The following is a 19,800-nucleotide window of genomic DNA, read 5'->3' as shown; positions in this document are numbered from 1 at the left end:
TATTATTTAGATGGGGAGAGAATTCAAAATGCAGAGATAAAGGGACTTGGGAGTCCTTGTGCAGGATATCCTAAAGGTTAACCTCCCAGTTGAATCAGTGGTGAAGAAGGCAAATGTAATGTTGGCATTCATTTCTAGAGGTGTAGAATATAAGTGCAGGGATGTGACGTTGAGGCTCTATAAGGCACTTGTGAGACCACATTTGGAGTATTGTGTGCAGTTTTGGTCTCCTTATTTTAGAAAGGATATACTGACATTGGAGAGGGTTCAGAGAAGATTCACGAGAATGATTTCAGGAATGAAAGGGTTACCGTATGAGGAACATCTGGCAGCTCTTGGGCTGTATTCCCTTCAGTTCAGGAAGGTGAGGGCGGATCTCATAGAAACATTTGAATGTTAAAAGGCCTGAACAGATTAGATGTAGCAAAGTTACTTCCCATGGTAGGGGAGCCTAGGACAAGAGGGTACGTCTTCAGCATTGAAGGACGTCCATTTAGAACAGAGATGCAGAGAAATTAGTTTAGTCAAGAGGTGGTAAATCTGTGGAATTTGTTGCCATGAGCAGTTGTGGAGGCCAAGTCATTGGGTGCATTTAAGGCAGAGATAGATTCGTGATTAGCCAGGGCACTAAAGGGTATGGGGAGTGGGAATGACCGGAAGAATTGGATCAGCCCATGATGGAATGGTGGAGCAGACTCAATGGGCTGAATGGCCTACTTCTTCTATATCTTATAGTCTTATTCCCCAAGAATGTGTGAATATCTTTAAGAGAGCTTTTCAGAAAGGCAGCTTACTTTCTCAAGGCAATTATGAATGTGCAAACAATTTTGGCATTGCCCACACCCTGAAGTAAATCAGTGGACTATTCAACTGTGAAAACTATCCAATAAATGTTGAACCACAAATAAGTCACATTAATAGCAGTTGCTTTATCTCTAAAGTTTTTTTTTATTTGAAAATAAGGATCCTGCTGGGAACATTTGAGTGTTTATTGATACTAAGATTGAAATCTTTTTGTCAGTTACATTTGGTTAGGAAAAGAGAATCTACAGAAGTAGTATAATAGGATATAAATATTTATTTTCCCTTTGGAGCCTATTTAGCAGCAGGAGTATTAATCCACTGAACTACATCTTTGTCAATTTGTGAACATAATAAGATTCAAAATTATTTAATGTCATTTCCAGTACATAAGTGTAAAGGAGGTGTAATAATTGTTACTCTGGATCCAATGTAGCACAGGAAAAAAAAAAACAACACAATAATAATAGAAAACACAATAGATATAAGTACATAAGATGGTATGTAGCTTATATACTTGGATATTTTGTCCACAAAGTGATGCTAGACACAGGGGTGTATGTACATAAAGTGACTGACAGGAAATGATAAAGCAGTGGTTCTTGGGAGTGTGGAGGGGTGGATTAGTAAGTGGAAGTGTAAATCAACCTTATTGCTTGGGGAAAATAACTTTTCGAATCTGGTAGTGCTGATGTGAATGCTATGTAGCCTCCTCCTGATGCAAGTGTGACACAGGGTGGGTGGGATCCTTCATGATGTTACTGGCCTTTTTGCAGCACTTTTCTGTTATTGCGTCTTTGATGTTCAAGATGTTGCCAGTGATTGTGACCAATGCCAATAATCGACGAACAGTTCACAAAACTACTTCTTTCACTACTTTTACAACATTTCAGATATGATTTTGCTACTATGCCGAGTATGATTAGAACGTGTAATTTACATTTTGATGGTGCATTTTTGGGCCATTTGAGAGATCTGGCACTTTTTTGTCTCTGTGGGAGTTTGGTGAGGTTGGGAACCAAGTGTATGGCTTAGTGGCCTGGAGACGAGGAGTGAGCCTGTGATCGACTCCATTGCTGCTCTCTGAAGCATTGAGCAAGGTTGAACTTGATGAAGACAAAAGTGGAGGGTGTTTGACTCCCATTTGCTTATATTTAACCAGCCTTCCTCTCCATCTCGCTAGCTGCTTTCCGGCGAAAATGCAGGGGTCTTGGGTTCCACGTTGCAAAGATTGATCAGTGAGGCTTGTGGCTGTGGACTCGTTTTGCGGGACTTTGAAGTTCATGTTGCACGTGTTTCTCTTTTTTTTGCTGTTTTTGAGCGGCTTGACTGGTTCTGTGGGCTACAGCCGATTAGCAGTACTGAATGCTCCTGGACTTAATACTCCTGGGTTAATGTTTGATATTCTATGTGTTGTTTGCTCGTTTTTGCCATTTAAGCACTTTGTATTTAAAATGCAATGTGTAGTGAGACTGTGTGAGGATGGACAGGAAAAAATTAAAGTCAGTGGGATGAGGTGAAGTGTTAACGTGGGGCAAAATCAAAAAGGGTGGTGAATACAGTGCTGAAGGTGTTATATTTAAATGCAGGCAGTATACAGAATAGGGTAGATGATCTATTAGCGCAGTTAGAGATGGACATGCATGATGTTGGCATTACTGACACGTGGCTGAAGTTGGGAGCTTAATATCCAAGGATACCCCTTGTATCAAAAGGACAGAAGGTAGGCAGAGGGCAGTGGGGTGGCACTGTTGGTAAAAGATGAAATCATATCCTTAGAAAGAGGTGGCAGAGGATTGGAAGATGTCAGATCCTTGTGGGTAGAGTTAAGAAACTGCAAGGTTAAAAAGACTCTGATGGGAGTTGTTAGGATGTTGGATATAGATTTCAATGGGAAATAGTAAAAGCATGTAATAAGGGCAATGTTATAATAGTTCAGGGGGATTTCAATATGCAGGTATATTAGGAAAATCAGGTTGGTGTTGGATCCCAAGAGGGAATTTGTAGAATGCCTACAAGAGGCCAGTGTTCTGTGCTCGGTGTCAGATGTGGGAAGTCCGGGAAACTCCCAGCCTCCCAGACGGCCACACCTTTGCCAGGTGCATCAAGCTGCAGCTCCTTAGGGACCACATTAGGGAACTGGAGATGCAGCTTGATGACCTTCGTCTGGTCAGGGAGAGTGAGGAGGTGATAGAGAGGAGCTATAGCAGTCACACTGGGGCCTCGGGAGACAGATAAGTGGGTAACAGGAGAGGGAAGGGCAAGAGTCAGATAATAGAGAGTACCCCAGTGGCTGTACCCCTTGACAATAAGTACTCCTGCTTGAGTACTGTTGGGGGTAGGGGGTGGATGGCTTACCTGAGAGAAGCAACCGTGGCTGCGCCTCTGGCACAGAGTCTGGCCCTGTGGCTCAGAAGGGTAGGGAAAGAAAGAGGATGGCAGCAGTGATAGGAGACTCTATAGCTAGGGGGTCATACAGGTGATTCTGTGGATGCAGGAAAGAAGCACGGATGGTAGCTTACCTCCCAGGTGCCAGGGTCCGGGATGTTTCTGATCGCGTCCTCAATATCCCAAAGTTGGAAGAAGGTCGTGGTACACATTGGTACCAACAACATAGGCAGGAAAAGGGAGCAGATCCTGAAAGCAGACGACAGGGAGTTGGGAAGGGAGTTGAGAAGCAGGGCCACAAAGGTAGTCTTGGGATTACTGCCTGTGCCATGTGACGGTGAGCATAGGAATAGAGTGAGGTGGAGGATAAATGCGTGGCTGACGGATTGGAGCAGGGGGCAGGGATTCAGATTTCTGGATCATTGGGACCACTTTTGGGGCATAAGTGACCTGTACAAAAAAAGATGGGTTGCACTTGAAACCCAGGGGGACTAATATCCTGGTGGGGAGGTTTGCTAAGGCTATTGGAGAGAGTTTAAACTAGAATTGTTGGGGGTTGGGAACCAAACTGAAGAGATGGAGGAAGAGGTGGTTGGCTCACAAATAGAGAAAGCTTGGAGACTGCAAGAGGGAGGATAGGCAGGTGATAGAGAAGGGACGCGCTCAGACTAACGGTTTGAGATGTGTTTATTTTAATGCAAGAAGTATTATGAACAAAGCAGATGAGCTTAGGGTGTGGATCAGTACTTGGAGCTATGATGATGTGGCCATTACAGAGACTTGGATGGTTCAGGGGCTGGAATGGTTACTTCGAGTGCCAGGCTTTAGTTATTTCAGAAAGGACAGGGAGAGAGACAAAAGAGGTGGGGGCGTGGCACTGTTGACCAAAGATAGTGTCACGGCTGCAGGGAAGGAGGAAGACGTGGAGGGATTGTCTACTGAGTCTCTGTAGGTGGAAGTTACTTGACCTGGTATTGGGAAATAAACCGGTCAGGTGTCAGATCTCTCAGTGGCAGAGCATTTTGGCGATAGTGGTCACAATTCTATCTCCTTCACCATAACATTGGAGAGGGTTAGGAAAGCATTTAATTGGAGTAAGGGGAAATATGAGGCTATCAGGCAGGAACTTGGAAGCATAAATTGGTAACAGATGTTCTCCAGAAAATGTATGGAAGAAATGTGGCAAATGTTCAGGGGATATTTACATGGAGTTCTGCATAGGTACATTCCAATGAGACAGGGAAAGAATGGTAGGATATCGGAACCGTGGTGTACAAAGGCTGCTGTAAATCTAATCAAGAAGAAAAGAGCTTACGAAAGGTTCAAAAAAGTAGGTAATGATAGAGATCTGGAAGATTATAAGGCTGGCAGGAAGGATCTTAAGAAAGAAATTAACCAACTTCAATATCCGCATCCAATCCTCCATCAGAAAAGTCAAATTAAGTTTCTTTTCCCAATCCTATTTAATCTTAGACAAAGGATGCTTATCCCATTGTAATAATAAATTATAAATCATAAAATTTGACTTTTATGACGGAGGATTGGATGCGGATATTGAAGTTGGTTAACTCTTCTTCAATTTGCCCTAGCCATTCATTGATTCAATTTAAAATTGTACATCGTTGTCATTTGACAAAGGAGGGACTTTCTAAAATTTTTCCTAATGTTGATAGTCATTGTGATAGATGTAAAACTGAGATAGCTACACTGACACATATGTTTTGGTCTTGTTCTATATTGGAACAGTTCTGGAAGTCGGTTTTCTCAACAATTTCTAAAGCACTTAAAATTAATTTACAACCTAATAAATTAACTGTGCTTTTTGGAATAGTTCCTCAAAATATTCATGGTATTTCTGTGTCTGACCAACATGTTATTGCATTTGTTACATTGATAGCTAAGAGGGCCATTTTGTTGAAGTGGAAGGACACATCAGCTCCCACTTTGTCACAATGGCTCTCTCAAGTGATGCTATGTCTTAGTTTGGAGAAAATTAGAAGTCGAACCTTTGAACCTTTATTTGATTTTGAGAAAAGATGGGGCTTATTTGCTCGTTATTATCATTTGAGTTAATTGATATAATTTTTCCACGATCTAATTGTAAACTCTTTTAGTATATTTTCTTTTCTTGCTGGCGGTTTGATGTTTATTTTTAGAAGCTTTTTGTATGACGCATGGCTCCGGGGTTGTACACCTAATGGGTTCTCTTTTTTTTCTCACTTTCCTGCTTAGTAGGTTTTTTTTGTTATCACAAAATTTTGTTTTCAATCTTTAAGATGATGGTTTTTTTTGAGGCATTGTAAGTGTTGTTACTTCGATGTACTCATGTTATTTTTCATTCATATACACACACACACAATAAAAAGATTTGAAAAGAAAGAAAGAAATTAGGAGAACCAGAAGGCGCTGTGAGATGGCCATGGGATTAAGGAAAACCCCAAGGCGTTCTACAAGTATGTGAAGAGCAAGAGGATAAGATGTGAGAGAATAGGACTAATCAAGGGTGACAGTGGAAAAGTGTGTATGGAACTGGAAGAAATAGCGGAGGTACTTAATGAGTACTTTGCTTCAGTATTCACTACGGAAAAGGATCTTGGCGATTGTAGGGATGACTTACAACGGACTGAAAAGCTTGAGCATGTAGATATTAAGAAAGAGGATGTACTGGAGCTTTTGGAAAGCGTCAAGTTGGATAAGTCGCCGGGACCGGATGAGATGTACCCCAGGCTACTGTGGGAGGCGAGGGAGGAGATTGCTGAGCCTCTGACGATGATCCTTGTATCATCAATGGGGACGGGAGAGGTTCCGGAGGATTGGAGGGTTGTGGATGTTGTTCCCTTTTTCAAGAAAGGGTGTAGAGATAGCCCAGGAAATTATAGACCAGTGAGGCTTACTTCAGTGGTTGGTAAATTGATGGAGAAAATCCTGAGAGGCAGGATTTATGAACATTAGGAGAGGCATAATATGATTAGGAATAGTCAGCATGACTTTGTCGAAGGCAGGTCGTGTCTTACGAGCCTGATTGATGAAGGTAGAGCGGTAGATGTAGATGTATATATGGATTTCAGCAAGGCATTTGGCAAGGTACCCCATGCAAGGCTTTTTGAGAAAGTAAGGAGGCATGGGATCCAAGGGGACATTGATTTGTGGATCCAGAACTGGCTAGCCCACAGAAGTCAAAGAGTGGTTGTAGACAGGTCATATTCTGCATGGAGGTCGGTGACCAGTGGTGTGCCTCAGGGATCTGTTCTGGGACCCCTACTCTTCGTGATTTTTATAAATGACCTGGATGAGGAAGTGGAGGGATGGTTTACTGAATTTGCTGATGACACAAAGGTTGGGGGTGTTGTGGATAGTGTGGAGGGCTGGCAGAGGTTACAGTGGGACATTGATAGGACGCAAAACTGGGCTGAGAAGTGGCAGTTGGACTTAAATGCGGATAAATGAGGTGGTTCATTTTGCTTGGTCAAATATGATGGCAGAATATAGTATTAATGGTAAGACTCTTGGCAGTGTGGAGGATCAGAGGGATCTTGGGGTCCGAGTCCATAGGACACTCAAAGCTGCTGCGCAGGTTGACTCTGTGGTTAAAGCCGGTTTATACTTCTGAGTCAATGCGTCGCCGCAAACCCTATGCAAAGCCGACGCGGAACCCTACGTGAGAGCCTGCGTTGCTGCAACGCGCACCTCTCCCAAAATGTAGCCACGTGTCGCGGCAATGCAGAACACAACAGCTGTGATTGGTCCACTTGGTAGCATTGCATTTCATCCCACGCTGCAATAGCTTCCCATTGGGCGACTGAAGGGCAGGGATAGAACTCTGGCTGCAATGCTTTCCATAAAGCTTTACAGACCTCCAAAATTATGGAGGACACATTTCGCTTTTACGAAAAAAGACGCTAGCGTCTTGTTTACCCTGAGAAAGACTACCATGACCATGAAGCCTTGCGCGGCAGGCGAGTGCGCATGCGTGACGTGCGCGAATTGCAGAGCGGCGCAGACACACCAACGCACAAGTATAAATGCTCCCAAGACGCGTAAGTCACTTGCGTAGGTAACTGCGTCCAGTTCATGCAGAAGTATAAACCAGGCTTAAGAGAGCATACGGTGTATTTGCTTTTCATCCATCGTGGGATTGAGTTTAGGAGCCAAGAAGTAACGTTACAGCTATATAGGGCCCTGGTCAGACCCCACTTGAAGTATTGTGCTCAGTTCTGGTCGCCTCACTACAGGAAGGATGTGGAAACCATAGAAAGGGTGTAGAGGAGATTTACAAGGATGTTGTGTGGATTGGGAGCATGCCTTATGAGAATAGGTTGAGTGAACTTGGCCTTTTTTCCTTGGAGCGACGGAGGATGAGAGGTGACCTGATAGAGGTGTATAAGATGATGAGAGGCATTGATTGTGTGGATAGTCAGAGGCTTTTTCCCAGGGCTGAAATGGCTATCATGAGGGGGCACGGTTTTAAGGTGCTTGGAAGTAGGTACAGAGGAGATGTTAGGGGTAAGTTTTTTACGCAGAGAGTGGTGAGTGCGTGGAATGGACTGCCGGCGACAGTGGTGGAGGCGGATACGATAGAGTCTTTTAAGAGACTCCTGGACAGGTACATGGAGCTCAGAAAATGGAGGGCTATAGTAACCCTAGGTAATTTCTAAGGTAAGGACATGTTCGGCACAGCTTTGTGGGCTGAAGGGCCTGTATGGTGCTGTAGGTTTTCTATGTTTCTAAGATGCTTTTCTAGAGCAGCTTGTGGGTGAGCCCACTGGTTGAGGGATCTTAAGGTAAAGATACCCTTGGGGAACACTGATTATAATGTGATAGAATTCATCCTGTAGTTTGAGAGGGAGAAGCTAAAGTAAGATGTAACTGTATTACAGTGGAGTAAAGAGAATTATAGAGGCATGAGGGAGGAACTGGCCGGAGTTGTTTGAAGTGGACATTAGCAGTGATCATGATGGAACAGCAACAGCTGGAGTTTCTGGGAGCATTTTGGAAGGCCCAGGATAATACATCCCAAAGATGGAAAAAGTATTCTAAAGGCAACCATGGTTGACAAGGGAAGTCAGGTGCAACATAAAAGTAAAAGACGGGGAATATTATGTAGCCAAAATTAATGAGAAGTTAGAGGATTGGGAATCGTTCAAAAACCAATAAAAGGCAACTAAAAAATCCATAAGCAGAGAAAAAATAAATATGAAGGCTAACTAGCCAAAATTATAAGAGGATACCAAACATTTATTTCAGATATATAAGAGAGTAAATGAGAGACAAGAGTGGATATTGACTGCTGGAAAATGATGCTGGAGTGGTAGAAATGGGGGTTAAGGAAATGGCGGATGAACTGATTAAGTAGTTTGCATCAGTCTTCACTGCAGAAGGCACTAACAGTATGCCAGAAATTCAAGAGTATCAGGGGGCAGAAGTGAATGCTGTTACTATTACTAAGAAGAAGGTGCTTGGAAAGCTGATGAGATTGTGGAGGCATTGGTAATGACTTTTCAAGAATCACTAGATTCGACAGTAGTTCCAAATGTCACTCCATTCTGGGGGGGGGTTGGGGGTTGGAGGCAGAAGAAACGAAATTATTGGCCAGTTAGCCTGACTTCAGTGTTGGGAAGATTTTGGAGTCTAATATGAAGGATGAGATTTCAGGGTACTTGGAGGTGTGTGAAAAGTAGGCTGAAGTCAGCATGGAAATCTTGCCTGACAAATCTTTTGGAATTTTTTGAGGAAATAACAGCCAGATTTTCAGAAGGCCTTTGTTTGACAAGGTGCTGCACATAAGGCTGCTTAACAAGTTAAGAGCCCGTGGTATTACAGGAAAGATACTGTCATGAATAGAAGATTGGCTGACTTGCAGGAGGTAAAGAGTGGGACTAAATTGTACCTATGCTGGTTGGCTGCTGGTGACAAGTGGTGTTCAGTAGGGATCAGTGTTAGAACCGCTTCTTTTAATGTCAACAATTTGGATGATGGAATTGATGACTTTGTGGTCAAGTTTTCAGACAATACTAAGATAGGTGGAGGGGCAGGTAGTATTGAAGAAGTAGAGAGCCTGCAGAAGGACTAGGACAGATTGGGAGAATAGGCAAAGAAGTGACATAAACGTCTTCCAAAAAAACTTCCAAGGATGGAATATTGTGTAGGGAAGTATGTGGTCATGCACTTTGGTAGAAGGAGTACAGACCAGACTATTTTCTAAACAGGGAGAAATTTCCAAAATCATGGATGCAAAGGGACTTGGGAGTCCTTGTGCAGGTTTCCCTCAATGTAAATTTGCAGGTTGATTCAGTGGTAAGGATGGGAAATGCATGTTAGCATTCATTTTGAGGAGACGAGAATATAAGAGCAAGGATGTGATGCTAATGTTTTATAAGGTATTGGTCTGACCGCACTTGGAGTATTGTTAGCAGTTTTGGACTGCTTATCTAAGAAAAGATGTACTGGCATTGAAGAGGATCCAGAGGAGGTTCACGAGAATATTTCTAGGAATGAAAAGGTTAATATATGAAGATCATTTAATGGTTCTGGGCCTGTTCTAGCGGGAGTTAAGAAGAATGAGTGTGATCTCATTGAAACCAATCGAATATTGAAAGGCCTAGACAGAGTGGGTGTGAAGAAGATACTTCCTAGAGTGGGTGAGTCTAGGATCAGAGGGCACAGCCTCAGAATAAAGGGATAACCATTTAGAACAGAAATGAGAAGGAGTTTCTTTAGTCAGAGGATGACAAATCAGTGGAATTCATCACTACAGATGGCTGTGGAGGCCAAGTCATTGAGTATATTTAAAGCAAATGTTGATAGTCAGGATGTCAATGGTTATGGGGAGAAGACAGAAGAATGGAGTTAAGAGGGTAATAAATCAGACGTGTTGGGCTGAGTGGCATAATTCTTCTCTTATGTCTTATGGTCTAAAGTAATTTTTATAGAATTAAAACAGAAAATTCTGAAACAATGTTTTAGAACTGGCAACATCCACAGAGAAGAAACCCAAGAGCCTGAATTGTTATCTCTGCTTCTCACAGAAGCTCTCTGACTTGCTGGATAGTTGCAGTGTTTTCAATTTTGGAGATTTACAACATCCATTGTGCTTTATTTTCCAAATGTTATGGTGGCGTTTCAGGTTCCTCTTAGTAAGGTTCTCAGTCATCCAGGTCATTGCATATCAAGCAGTAGTAAATCAAGGCAATTGGACTTGCTGTGTTGTCTAGAAGTTGTTTCACCACCCATCTGAGAGGTTTCTTCAGTTCTAATCCATGGTGGGTAGATTTCTGGTTTGTGAAGTTGTTTAAAGGTAATAGCAATCACATGACGGTCATTAAGAGTCATAGAGGTAATGAGAGGGTTATTAGACTTACCTTTGCATGAATGGAGGTGTGAACTGTTGTGGAGACACTGGGGTAAAGATGTTAGGACTACATTGTAAGTAGCTGATAAGTGGTGTTGTACCCACCCCCTCTGTACAGGGATGGGTTTTCCATTTTAACAAAGATAGCTTCTTTAACCCCTCTTTCAAATCACCTGTCCTCCCTTTTCAAATGTGCACATTGTTACCATCAAAGGACTGTCCCTTGTCCTTTAGGTGTAGATATACTGCCGTGTCTTGACCTAGGTGTTAGCCCTCCTATGTTGGACTATCCATTTGTGAAGTGGTTGTTTTATCATGCTGATATACAGATCTGTGCATTCTCATTGCATTGGATAGAACAGTGGTCCCCAACCACCGGGCCGCGGACCGGTACCGGGCCGCAAAGCATATGCTACTGGGCCGCGAGGAAACGATATGATTTGGTGATATGAGATGATATGAGTCAGCTGCACCTTTCCTCATACCCTGTCACGCCCACTGTTGAACTTTAACGCATGCGAGGTCATCAGTGACCCAAGACATGCAAAGGAATGGGTCTGTGACCCATTTGTGAATGTTTCAGGTGTATCTTCCATGTCAGCGTGGGAAACCGATCAACTCCTCAAGCTTGCAGATGACGGTGGGCTGAAAAGTATGTTTAACATAACACCTCTGCCGGCATTCTGGATCAAAGTCAAGGCTGAATATCCTGAGAAAGCCACGAAAGCACTGAAAACGTTGCTTCCACTTCCAACATCATATCGCTGCGAAGTGGAGTTTTCTGCAATGAATGCAACAAAAACTAAATTGTGGAATAGACTGGACATAAGGAATCCTCTTCGAGTATCGCTGTCTCCCATCACCCCTCGATAGGACCGTCTTACCGTCTTGTGCAGGAAAACAAGCCCAGGGCTCCCACTGATTCAGCGATATTGGTGTGTTGCAATGATTTTATATGTTCATACGAGGAAAATGTGCGCTGTGTTTAATATCCAAATGTTACATAAAATGTTATGATGCTATTGACTGATAAGTGACTTATAATTCAGTGGTCCCCAACCTCCGGGCCATGAAGAATGCAGCGGTAGCCGGAATGCACCCAGCACATCTTTAAGAAAAAGCTGAAATAAACAAGCTAATTGATTAGGTGCCACCCGGCACGTAAATATCTGCCCAAATCAGAGGTGGAGTTTCAGAGAAACTCAGAATGATTTTCAACAAACACTGAAACCCTGTGTTTTTTAAACCTACAAACACACTCAGACAGAAACTCATCCACCCCAAGGATTCTATACCTAAATATAAACAGAATAATATTGTATATTCTATCCAGTGCAATGAGAATGCACAGATCTGTATATCATTGACACAAGAGAACCACTTCAGAAACGGATGGCCCAGCATAGGAGGGCTAACACCTCAGGTCAAGATTCGGCTGTGTATCTACACCTAAAGGAGAAGGGACATTCTTTGATGATAACAATGTGCACATTTGGACAGGGAGGGCAGGTGGTTTGAAAGAGGAGTTAAAGCAGGGGTCCCCAACCTTTTTTGCACCGCGGACTGGTTTAATATGGACAATATTCTTGCAGACCTGCCAACTGGGGGTGGGGGGGGGGTGGGTAGAGTTGCCAATGGACAGGAGTAGCTGTCAAATACAGGACACTTATGTTTACCCCGAGAAAGACTGCCATGACCATGAAGCCTTGCGTAGGTACCTGTGTGTGCATGCGTGTATGTGCCAAATTTTCTTCCCTACAAATCGTTTTTGGTGATTCTGTTCAGTGAAACTACACTGTACATACATCATTTCTACTTTATATAGGCTGTGTATTTATCATATTCCTGCTTTTACTATATGTTAATGTTATTTTAGGTTTTATGTGTTATTTGGTATGATTTGGTAGGTTATTTTTTGGGTCTGGGAACGCTCAAAAATTTTTATCATGTAAGTTAATGGTAATTGCTTCTTCGCTTTACGCTATTTCAGCACAAAAGGTTTCATAGGAACGCTCTACCTTAGCGGCGGAAATACAGGACAAGGGCAGTCCCGTATGGGACAAACCAATTTAGCCCAATATACGGGATGTCCTGGCTAATACGGAACAGTATCAACTACCAGCATTCTTCAAACCCTCCCCAAAGTTCTTCCTTCAGTCCTGACGAAGGGTTTCGGCCTGAAACGTCGACTAATCTTTTCAACTGATGCTGACTGACCTGCTGAGTTCCTCCAGCGCATTGTGAATGTTCCTTTGACAACAGCATTTGCAGATTATTTTGTGTATACGGGACAGTTGGCAACCCCTGGGGGGGGGAGGGCTGTTAATCACGACCGGAGTATAGGTGGTAAGTCAACTATAAGTCACTTATAAGTGGCTAATACACTCAATTTCATTTCTAAAAGGGTTTATCTAACAAATTTAATATTAAACACAGCACATATTTTCCTTGCATGAATATAGTGGTAAGTCAATTATAAGTTACTTATAAGTCAATAGCATCATAACATTTTAAGTAACGTTTGGATATTAAACACACAGCACATATTTTCCTCGTATGAACATATAAAATCATTGCAACACACCCAATATCACTGAATCAGTGGGAGCCCTGAGCTTCTTTTCCTGCAACAAGACAGTCCCATCAAGGGGTGATGGGAGACAGTGATACTCAAAGGGGTTCCTTATGTCCAGTCTATTCTGCAATTTAGTTTTCGTTGCATTCATTGCAGAAAACCCTGCTTTGCAGAGATATGTTGGAAATGGAAGCAACGTTTTCAGTGCTTTCATGGCTACCTCAGGATATTTAGCCTTGACTTTGATCCAGAATGCTGGCAGAGATATTATGTCAAACATACTTTTCAGCCCGCCGTCATTTGCAAGCTCGAGGAGTTGATCATCTTCCCGCGCTGACATGGATGACGCACACGTAATGACCTCACGTGCGTTCAAGTTCAACAGTGGGCGTGACAGGGAATGAGAAAAGGTACAGCTGCCTCATATCGCCAAATCATATTGTTTCCTCGTGGCCCAGTAGCACATGCTTTGCGGCCTGGTGGTTGGGGACCACTGGGTTAAAGAAGCTATCTTTGTCAAAGTGGAAAACCCATCTCTGAACAGAGGGGGTGGGTACACACCACTTATCAGCTACTTGCAATGCAGTCCTAACATCTCTACCCCAGTGTCTCCACAACAGTTCACACCTCCATTCGTGCAAAGGTTGGACTGATGACACTCTCATTACCTCTATGACTTTTAACGACCCTCATGTAATTGCTGTATCTTTAAACAACTCACCTTATAAGGCGGAAAACTACCCACCATGGATTAGAACTGAAGAAGCCTCTCAGAAAAGTTGTCTTGATTTACTACTGCTTGTTCCTATTAGTAGTTTTATTTGTATAAAGTAGTGAATTTATTCTATTTACAAACATAGGTAGTACCTTCCAACAATGGACATTTAGTGTATTGAATTTAAATTTGTACTTTTTTAGATTTGCAGTTTCATTCTTCAAAACTGCCTTGATATGAGCTGATTTTGTTTTCATAGCTCACACATGGCCTTTCTTACTGTTTGTTAAACTGAAAACTGCTTGTAACCAATTGCAGATTAATTAAATGGCTTACTTTGGATCTTAATTTACACAGGTGCTAACCAGTGGTCAAGACCAGGCGGAGCTCCATCATCTCCTAGTTATGAAAACTCTCTTCACTCACTGGTGAGGCAGACCAGATATTCTAAAATGTTTGGCTGTATTGTACTGTAAATTTAGTTTGGAAATTCTGGAACTGATAAATGTATTTTACTGAGTAATCTTTTAGCTTCCACTCCATTAAACGGCCTGATGGGAATTTAGAGAAGATAGTTGTTTTTTTAATTATTTGTCAATCCCCACAGGAAAGGGAATTGTGAAATCTAATCATATAATTGTAAGTTAATGTTACCTAACATTCATTAGAATTGTGTCCTTTGGTCTCATTCCTAAATTTAAAAAAAATGAAATCTAAGTTGGAATTAAAAACTTCCAGCAGCCCTGATGAATCAGTTAAGATTTGAGCTTTCTGGCAGCAAGTGGCTTTGGTAATTTTTCCTGGCCATCATTTGAGATCTCCTTTTCTTTCCTGCATTTTTCTTTTGCTCTATACTATATATTCCAAAGAAATGTGACTCCTTAATATATCACATCCTCCATTCTTATTTGAATCAAACAACTCGCAGCCATGTTTGTCTTCGGGGAACTGGTAACTATAGATTTACTCAAGCTCTGGGTATGCTGTTCTTGAACCAATTTTGGCTCTTATCTTTGACGTTTTGGGTAATGTCTGTTGACAAGGTGGAAAGGCTTTGGCGTGTTGAATGAAGAAATCCAGTCTTTTTCAGAGATATGAGAGACTAATGATGCTGGAATCTGGAGCAAAAAAACTGCTGGAGGGACTCAACAAGTCTGGCAGCATTTGTGCATGCAGAGGAAAGCCAGCAACTCGGGTTGAAATGCAGGGTCTCATCTTAAAATGCCAGTCAACCCTTTGTATCCACAATTGCTGTCTGCTCTGAGTTCCTTCAGAGGTTTTATTTTTGCTTCAGTTTCTGCTTTCTTGTTCACTCCCTTTCTACCTATGGAAGCATGTTTCCTCTTGTTCTCAACTGTCTCTGATGCTGTGCTTTCCCTGACATTTTTCTATGGCTGCTTGCCCCCATTTTGTTCTGCCACTCTTTCCTTTTATGCTATTTGTCCTTGATTTTGTTTTCATACTTTCGCTTTTTGATTTCTCTCCATCAGCTATTGCAGGGTAGTTTGGAGGATTAATTTCTTTGCCATAATTGGCAGGTTGTCTGGATAGATAGCTCAGTTTTGTTAATCACGAGATTGACTTTTAAACTTGATTGTGTAAGCATAACAAGATTTTGATTTCCTTATCCTGATAAATTTCTGAAAATCAGATGGGCACAATTGTGTGCCGATTCTTTTATGTTCTAATGATAAATTTCCTTGAAAATAACAAACAGAACAAAATGTAATTTTGTAAAATGTCATCACCATAGCATATTAATTTTATGCTTAGGTCAATTCCTGAAAAATATACTTCCTCAAATCCTTTACATACAAGTATGCATTTTTTTTCCAAACTTCAAATTGTCTTTGATCTTCCATTCCTTGACACCTCTTATAATATCAGATTTGCATAATTCCACCATTTTAGTTTCCTTTATTCCAGCAAAATCGACCCTTTCACCTTAACTCCCTAAATTTGGAAACACAGACATTGAACCACATCAAGCTCCACCTCTTTGCTTTGCTAAAACCTTATGTTAAATAACCAGCAGCTTTTTTTTTGTTTTATTATCTTCAAGCGCTATGCATTTGTCTTTCAACTTCTACCCTATTACTAAGATTGTAACCATATGTTCATCCAGCTCTGCTGTTTCCCCTCATGTTCACCAAATTCAAATCCCAGGCCAAATCTCCTCACCTAAACATTTAAATGAAGCAAATTTCTAATGTATACATTTTGCATTTCTCTGGTCAGAAAATATGAATTTAAGTTTGTTATTATTTCTTTTGGAGGTTTTTTTTAAACATTTTGTTAGCAGAGAAAGGAAATGTGAAACTAGTGATATTCTCACTTGCCCATTACCATCTTCCTATAGTGACAGTATGAAATAAAGTAAACTACATTCATAAATTGCCTCAGGTGTTTGGAAATGTTATCCATAGAAACATAAAAAACATACAGCACAGTACAGGCTCTACAGCCCACAAAGCTGTGCCGGACATGTCTCTGCCTTAGAACTATCTAGGCTTTACCCATAGCCCTCTATTCTTCTAAGCTCCATGTAGCCATCCAGGAGTCTCTTAAAAGACCCTATTGTTTCGGCCTCTGCCGCCGCCGGCTGCAGCCCATTCTACGCACTCACCACCCTCTGCGTAAAAAAAAACAACAACTTACCCCTGACATCTCCTCTGTACCTACTTCCAAGAACCTTAAAACTATGCCCTCTCATGCTAACCATTTCAGACCTGGGGAAGAGCCTCTGACTATCCACACAATCAATGCCTCTCATTATCTTCTACACCTCTATCAAGTCACCTCATCCAAGGAGAAAAAGCCAAGTTCACTCAACCTGTTCTCATTAGATTAGATTCAACTTTATTGTCATTGTGCCGAGTACAGCTACAAAGCCAATGAAATGCAGTTAGCATCTTTCCAGAAATGCAAAGAATAGTGTTATTAACTACAAATAAAATTTAAGTGCTACAGCACACAAATATAAAAATACTGACACAGTACAATATGGGTGCAATACTGCTTAGCGCTGTGATGTGAGGTTCAGCAGGGTCACAGCCTCAGGGAAGAAGCTCTTCCTGTGCCTGCTGGCGTGGGAGCGGAGGCTCCTGTGGCGCCTACCGGATAGGAGGGGAGTAAAAAGTCCATGGTTAGGGTGAGATGCATCCTTGACAATGCTTTTCGCCCTGCCCAGGCAGCGTTTATGGTAGATGTTCTCAATGGTGGGCAATTGGGTGCCGATAAGCTGCTGGGCAGTGTTCACCACGCTGGAGTGCTTTGCGGTCTGATACGGGACAATTGCCATACCCACACTGAGAGGCACTTGGTGTGTGTGCTCTCAACGGTACAGCGATAAAAGTCCGTCAGTATCCTGGGACAGAGGCATGCTCCCCAATCCAGGCAACATCCTTGTAAATCTCCTCTGCACCCTTTCTATGGTTTCCATGTCCTTCCTAAAGTGAGGCGACCAGAATTGAGCACAGTACTCCAAGAGATCCCCCCCCCCATTCTTCTGAACTCCAGAAATACAGCCCCAGAACCATCAAATGCGCCTCATACACTCACCCTTTTATTCGCAGAACCATTCTCGTGAACATCCTCTGGACCCTCCCCAATGCCACATTAATAAGGTGGCCAGAACTGCTCACAATAGTGCAGTCTGACCAATGCCTTATAAAGACTCAGCAGTACATCTTTGCTCCATATTCTAGTCCTTTTGAAATGAATGCTGACATTGCATTTGCATGGTTGTCTTGTCCTCCCTTTAGAATAGCCATTTAGCTATTTCCCCAGAAGAGATCCCAATGACCCGGAAATCTGAAATCCTGCCCCTCAGCCACTCGTTCATCTATATTGTCATCCTATTCTTGCCCTGACTATCACATTGTATCTAAATGGTCTTGTAATAGGAAACTCAGCTAAAGCGACACACATCAAAGTTGCTGGTGAACGCAGCAGGCCAGGCAGCATCTCTAGGAAGAGGTACAGTCGACGTTTCGGGCCGAGACCCTTCGTCAGGACTAACTGAAGGAAGAGCTAGTAAGAGATTTGAAAGTGGGAGGGGGAGGGGGAGATCCAAAATGATAGAAGAAGACAGGAGGGGGAGGGATGGAGCCAAGAGCTGGACAGGTGATTGGCAAAAGGGATATGAGAGGATCATGGGACAGGAGGCCCAGGGAGAAGGAAAAGGGGGAGGGGGGAAACCCAGAGGATGGTCAAGAGGTATAGTCAGAGGGACAGAGGGAGAAAAAGGAGAGTGAGAGAAAGAATGTGTGTATAAAAATAAGTAACAGATGGGGTACGAAGGGGAGGTGGGGCATTAGCGGAAGTTAGAGAAGTCAGTGTTCATGCCACCAGGTTGGAGGCTACCCAGACGGAATATAAGGTGTTGTTCCTCCAACCTGAGTGTGGCTTCATCTTTACAGTAGAGGAGGCCGTGGATAGACATATCAGAGTGGGAATGGGATGTGGAATTAAAATGTGTGGCCACTGGGAGATCCTGCTTTCTCTGGCGGACAGAGCGTAGGTGTTTAGCAAAGCGGTCTCCCAGTCTGCGTTGGGTCTCGCCAATATATAGAAGGCCGCATCGCGAGCACCGGATGCAGTATATCACCCCAGCCGACTCACAGGTGAAGTGTCGCCTCACCTGGAAGGACTGTCTGGGGCCCTGAATGGTGGTAAGGGAGGAAGTGTAAGGGCACGTGTAGCACTTGTTCCGCTTACAAGGATAAGTGCCAGGAGGGAGATCAGTGGGGAGGGATGGGGGGGACGAATGGACAAGGGAGTCGCGTAGGGAGTGATCCCTGCGGAAAGCAGAGGGGGGGAGGGAAAGATGTGCTTAGTGGTGGGATCCCGTTGGAGGTGGCGGAAGTTACGGAAAATAATATGTTGGATCCGGAGGCTGTTGGGGTGGTAGGTGAGAACTAGGGGAACCCTATTCCTAGTGAGGTGGCGGGAGGATGGAGTGAGAGCAGATGTGCGTGAAATGGGGGAGATGTCCAGTTCTTGGCTCCATCCCTCCCCCTCCTGACTTCTCCTATCATTTTGGATCTCCCCCTCTCCCTCCCACTTTCAAATCTCTTACTAGCTCTTCCTTCAGTTAGTCCTGACGAAGGGTCTCGGCCCGAAACGTCGACTGTACCTCTTCCTAGAGATGCTGCCTGGCCTACTGCGTTCACTAGCAACTTTGATGTGTGTTGCTTGAATTTCCAGCATCTGCAGAATTCCTCGTATCAGCTAAAGCTAATTACTTTCAATATCTGAATAATTAAGGATATTTTTCTTGGGTTGAAATTTCAGTATATTATTTTGCCCTCTTGCATATCTGACACAGCCAGAAGTTAAGTTTATATGACCTATCAGCTTTGATGCTTTTCCTTTTGAGACATGAAGGAAACCTTAGGGATCACTGTTGCAGAATTTTTTTTAGAAGAAGCCCTATTAAAAAGTTTTTGGATTAGCTCTAGGGATAATGCACAGTAATAATTCTTTAACAAATATTTAAAATCATATATTGTGCTATTTCTATTTATTAATTCATATTTGTAAATGAATATCTACTTCTTTTCACCCAAGTGACAGTTTCACAGCTTGATATTTACCTATAAGAGTAGGTATCGTAGAGTGCTCTGACTCCAATGCAGAAACAAAATAAAAATTTAAAATAATTCAGCTTTGCACAACATCAGATGATCTAGTCTATCAAAGAAAGTGATATGTTTTTAGATTTTCTTTTGTCCAGAGAACATCAGTTAGAAAAGTTTGAATACTATTTAGTATGGTGGAAAAAGTTAAGGCAATATGCATAATTCCTTGATGTTTTCATGTGTCAACGGTGATGCTGTGTATCAGCTGAGGCAGAGGAGGAAGACAGTAAATGATGCAATATTAAAACCTTGTTGACAATTATAATTAGATATGGCAAAAGTTGTAGTACAGGCAATGACAACTGGTGATATTCTCATTTGCCCATTACCA

The 19,800-nt window shown here is 42.5% G+C and overlaps 1 protein-coding gene across 6 annotated transcripts in view; it reads left to right on the top strand.

Moving 5' to 3' along the window:
* tcf12 (transcription factor 12) overlaps positions 1–19,800 on the top strand; it is a 361,463-nt gene that overhangs the window by 293,381 nt on the left and 48,282 nt on the right. For all 6 annotated transcript variants that reach the window (XM_072278449.1, XM_072278450.1, XM_072278446.1 and 3 more), the window contains one exon: positions 14,185–14,255. In XM_072278449.1, coding sequence (XP_072134550.1) covers positions 14,185–14,255 — 71 coding nt within the window. The remainder of the gene's footprint in view (positions 1–14,184; positions 14,256–19,800) is intronic.

The sequence above is a fragment of the Mobula birostris genome, chromosome 14 (assembly GCF_030028105.1).
Source record: "Mobula birostris isolate sMobBir1 chromosome 14, sMobBir1.hap1, whole genome shotgun sequence".
In the NCBI taxonomy this organism is placed as follows: Eukaryota; Metazoa; Chordata; class Chondrichthyes; order Myliobatiformes; family Myliobatidae; genus Mobula; species Mobula birostris.
Note: the sequence above shows the minus strand (reverse complement) of the source record. Positions and strands in the feature narration are given on the sequence as shown.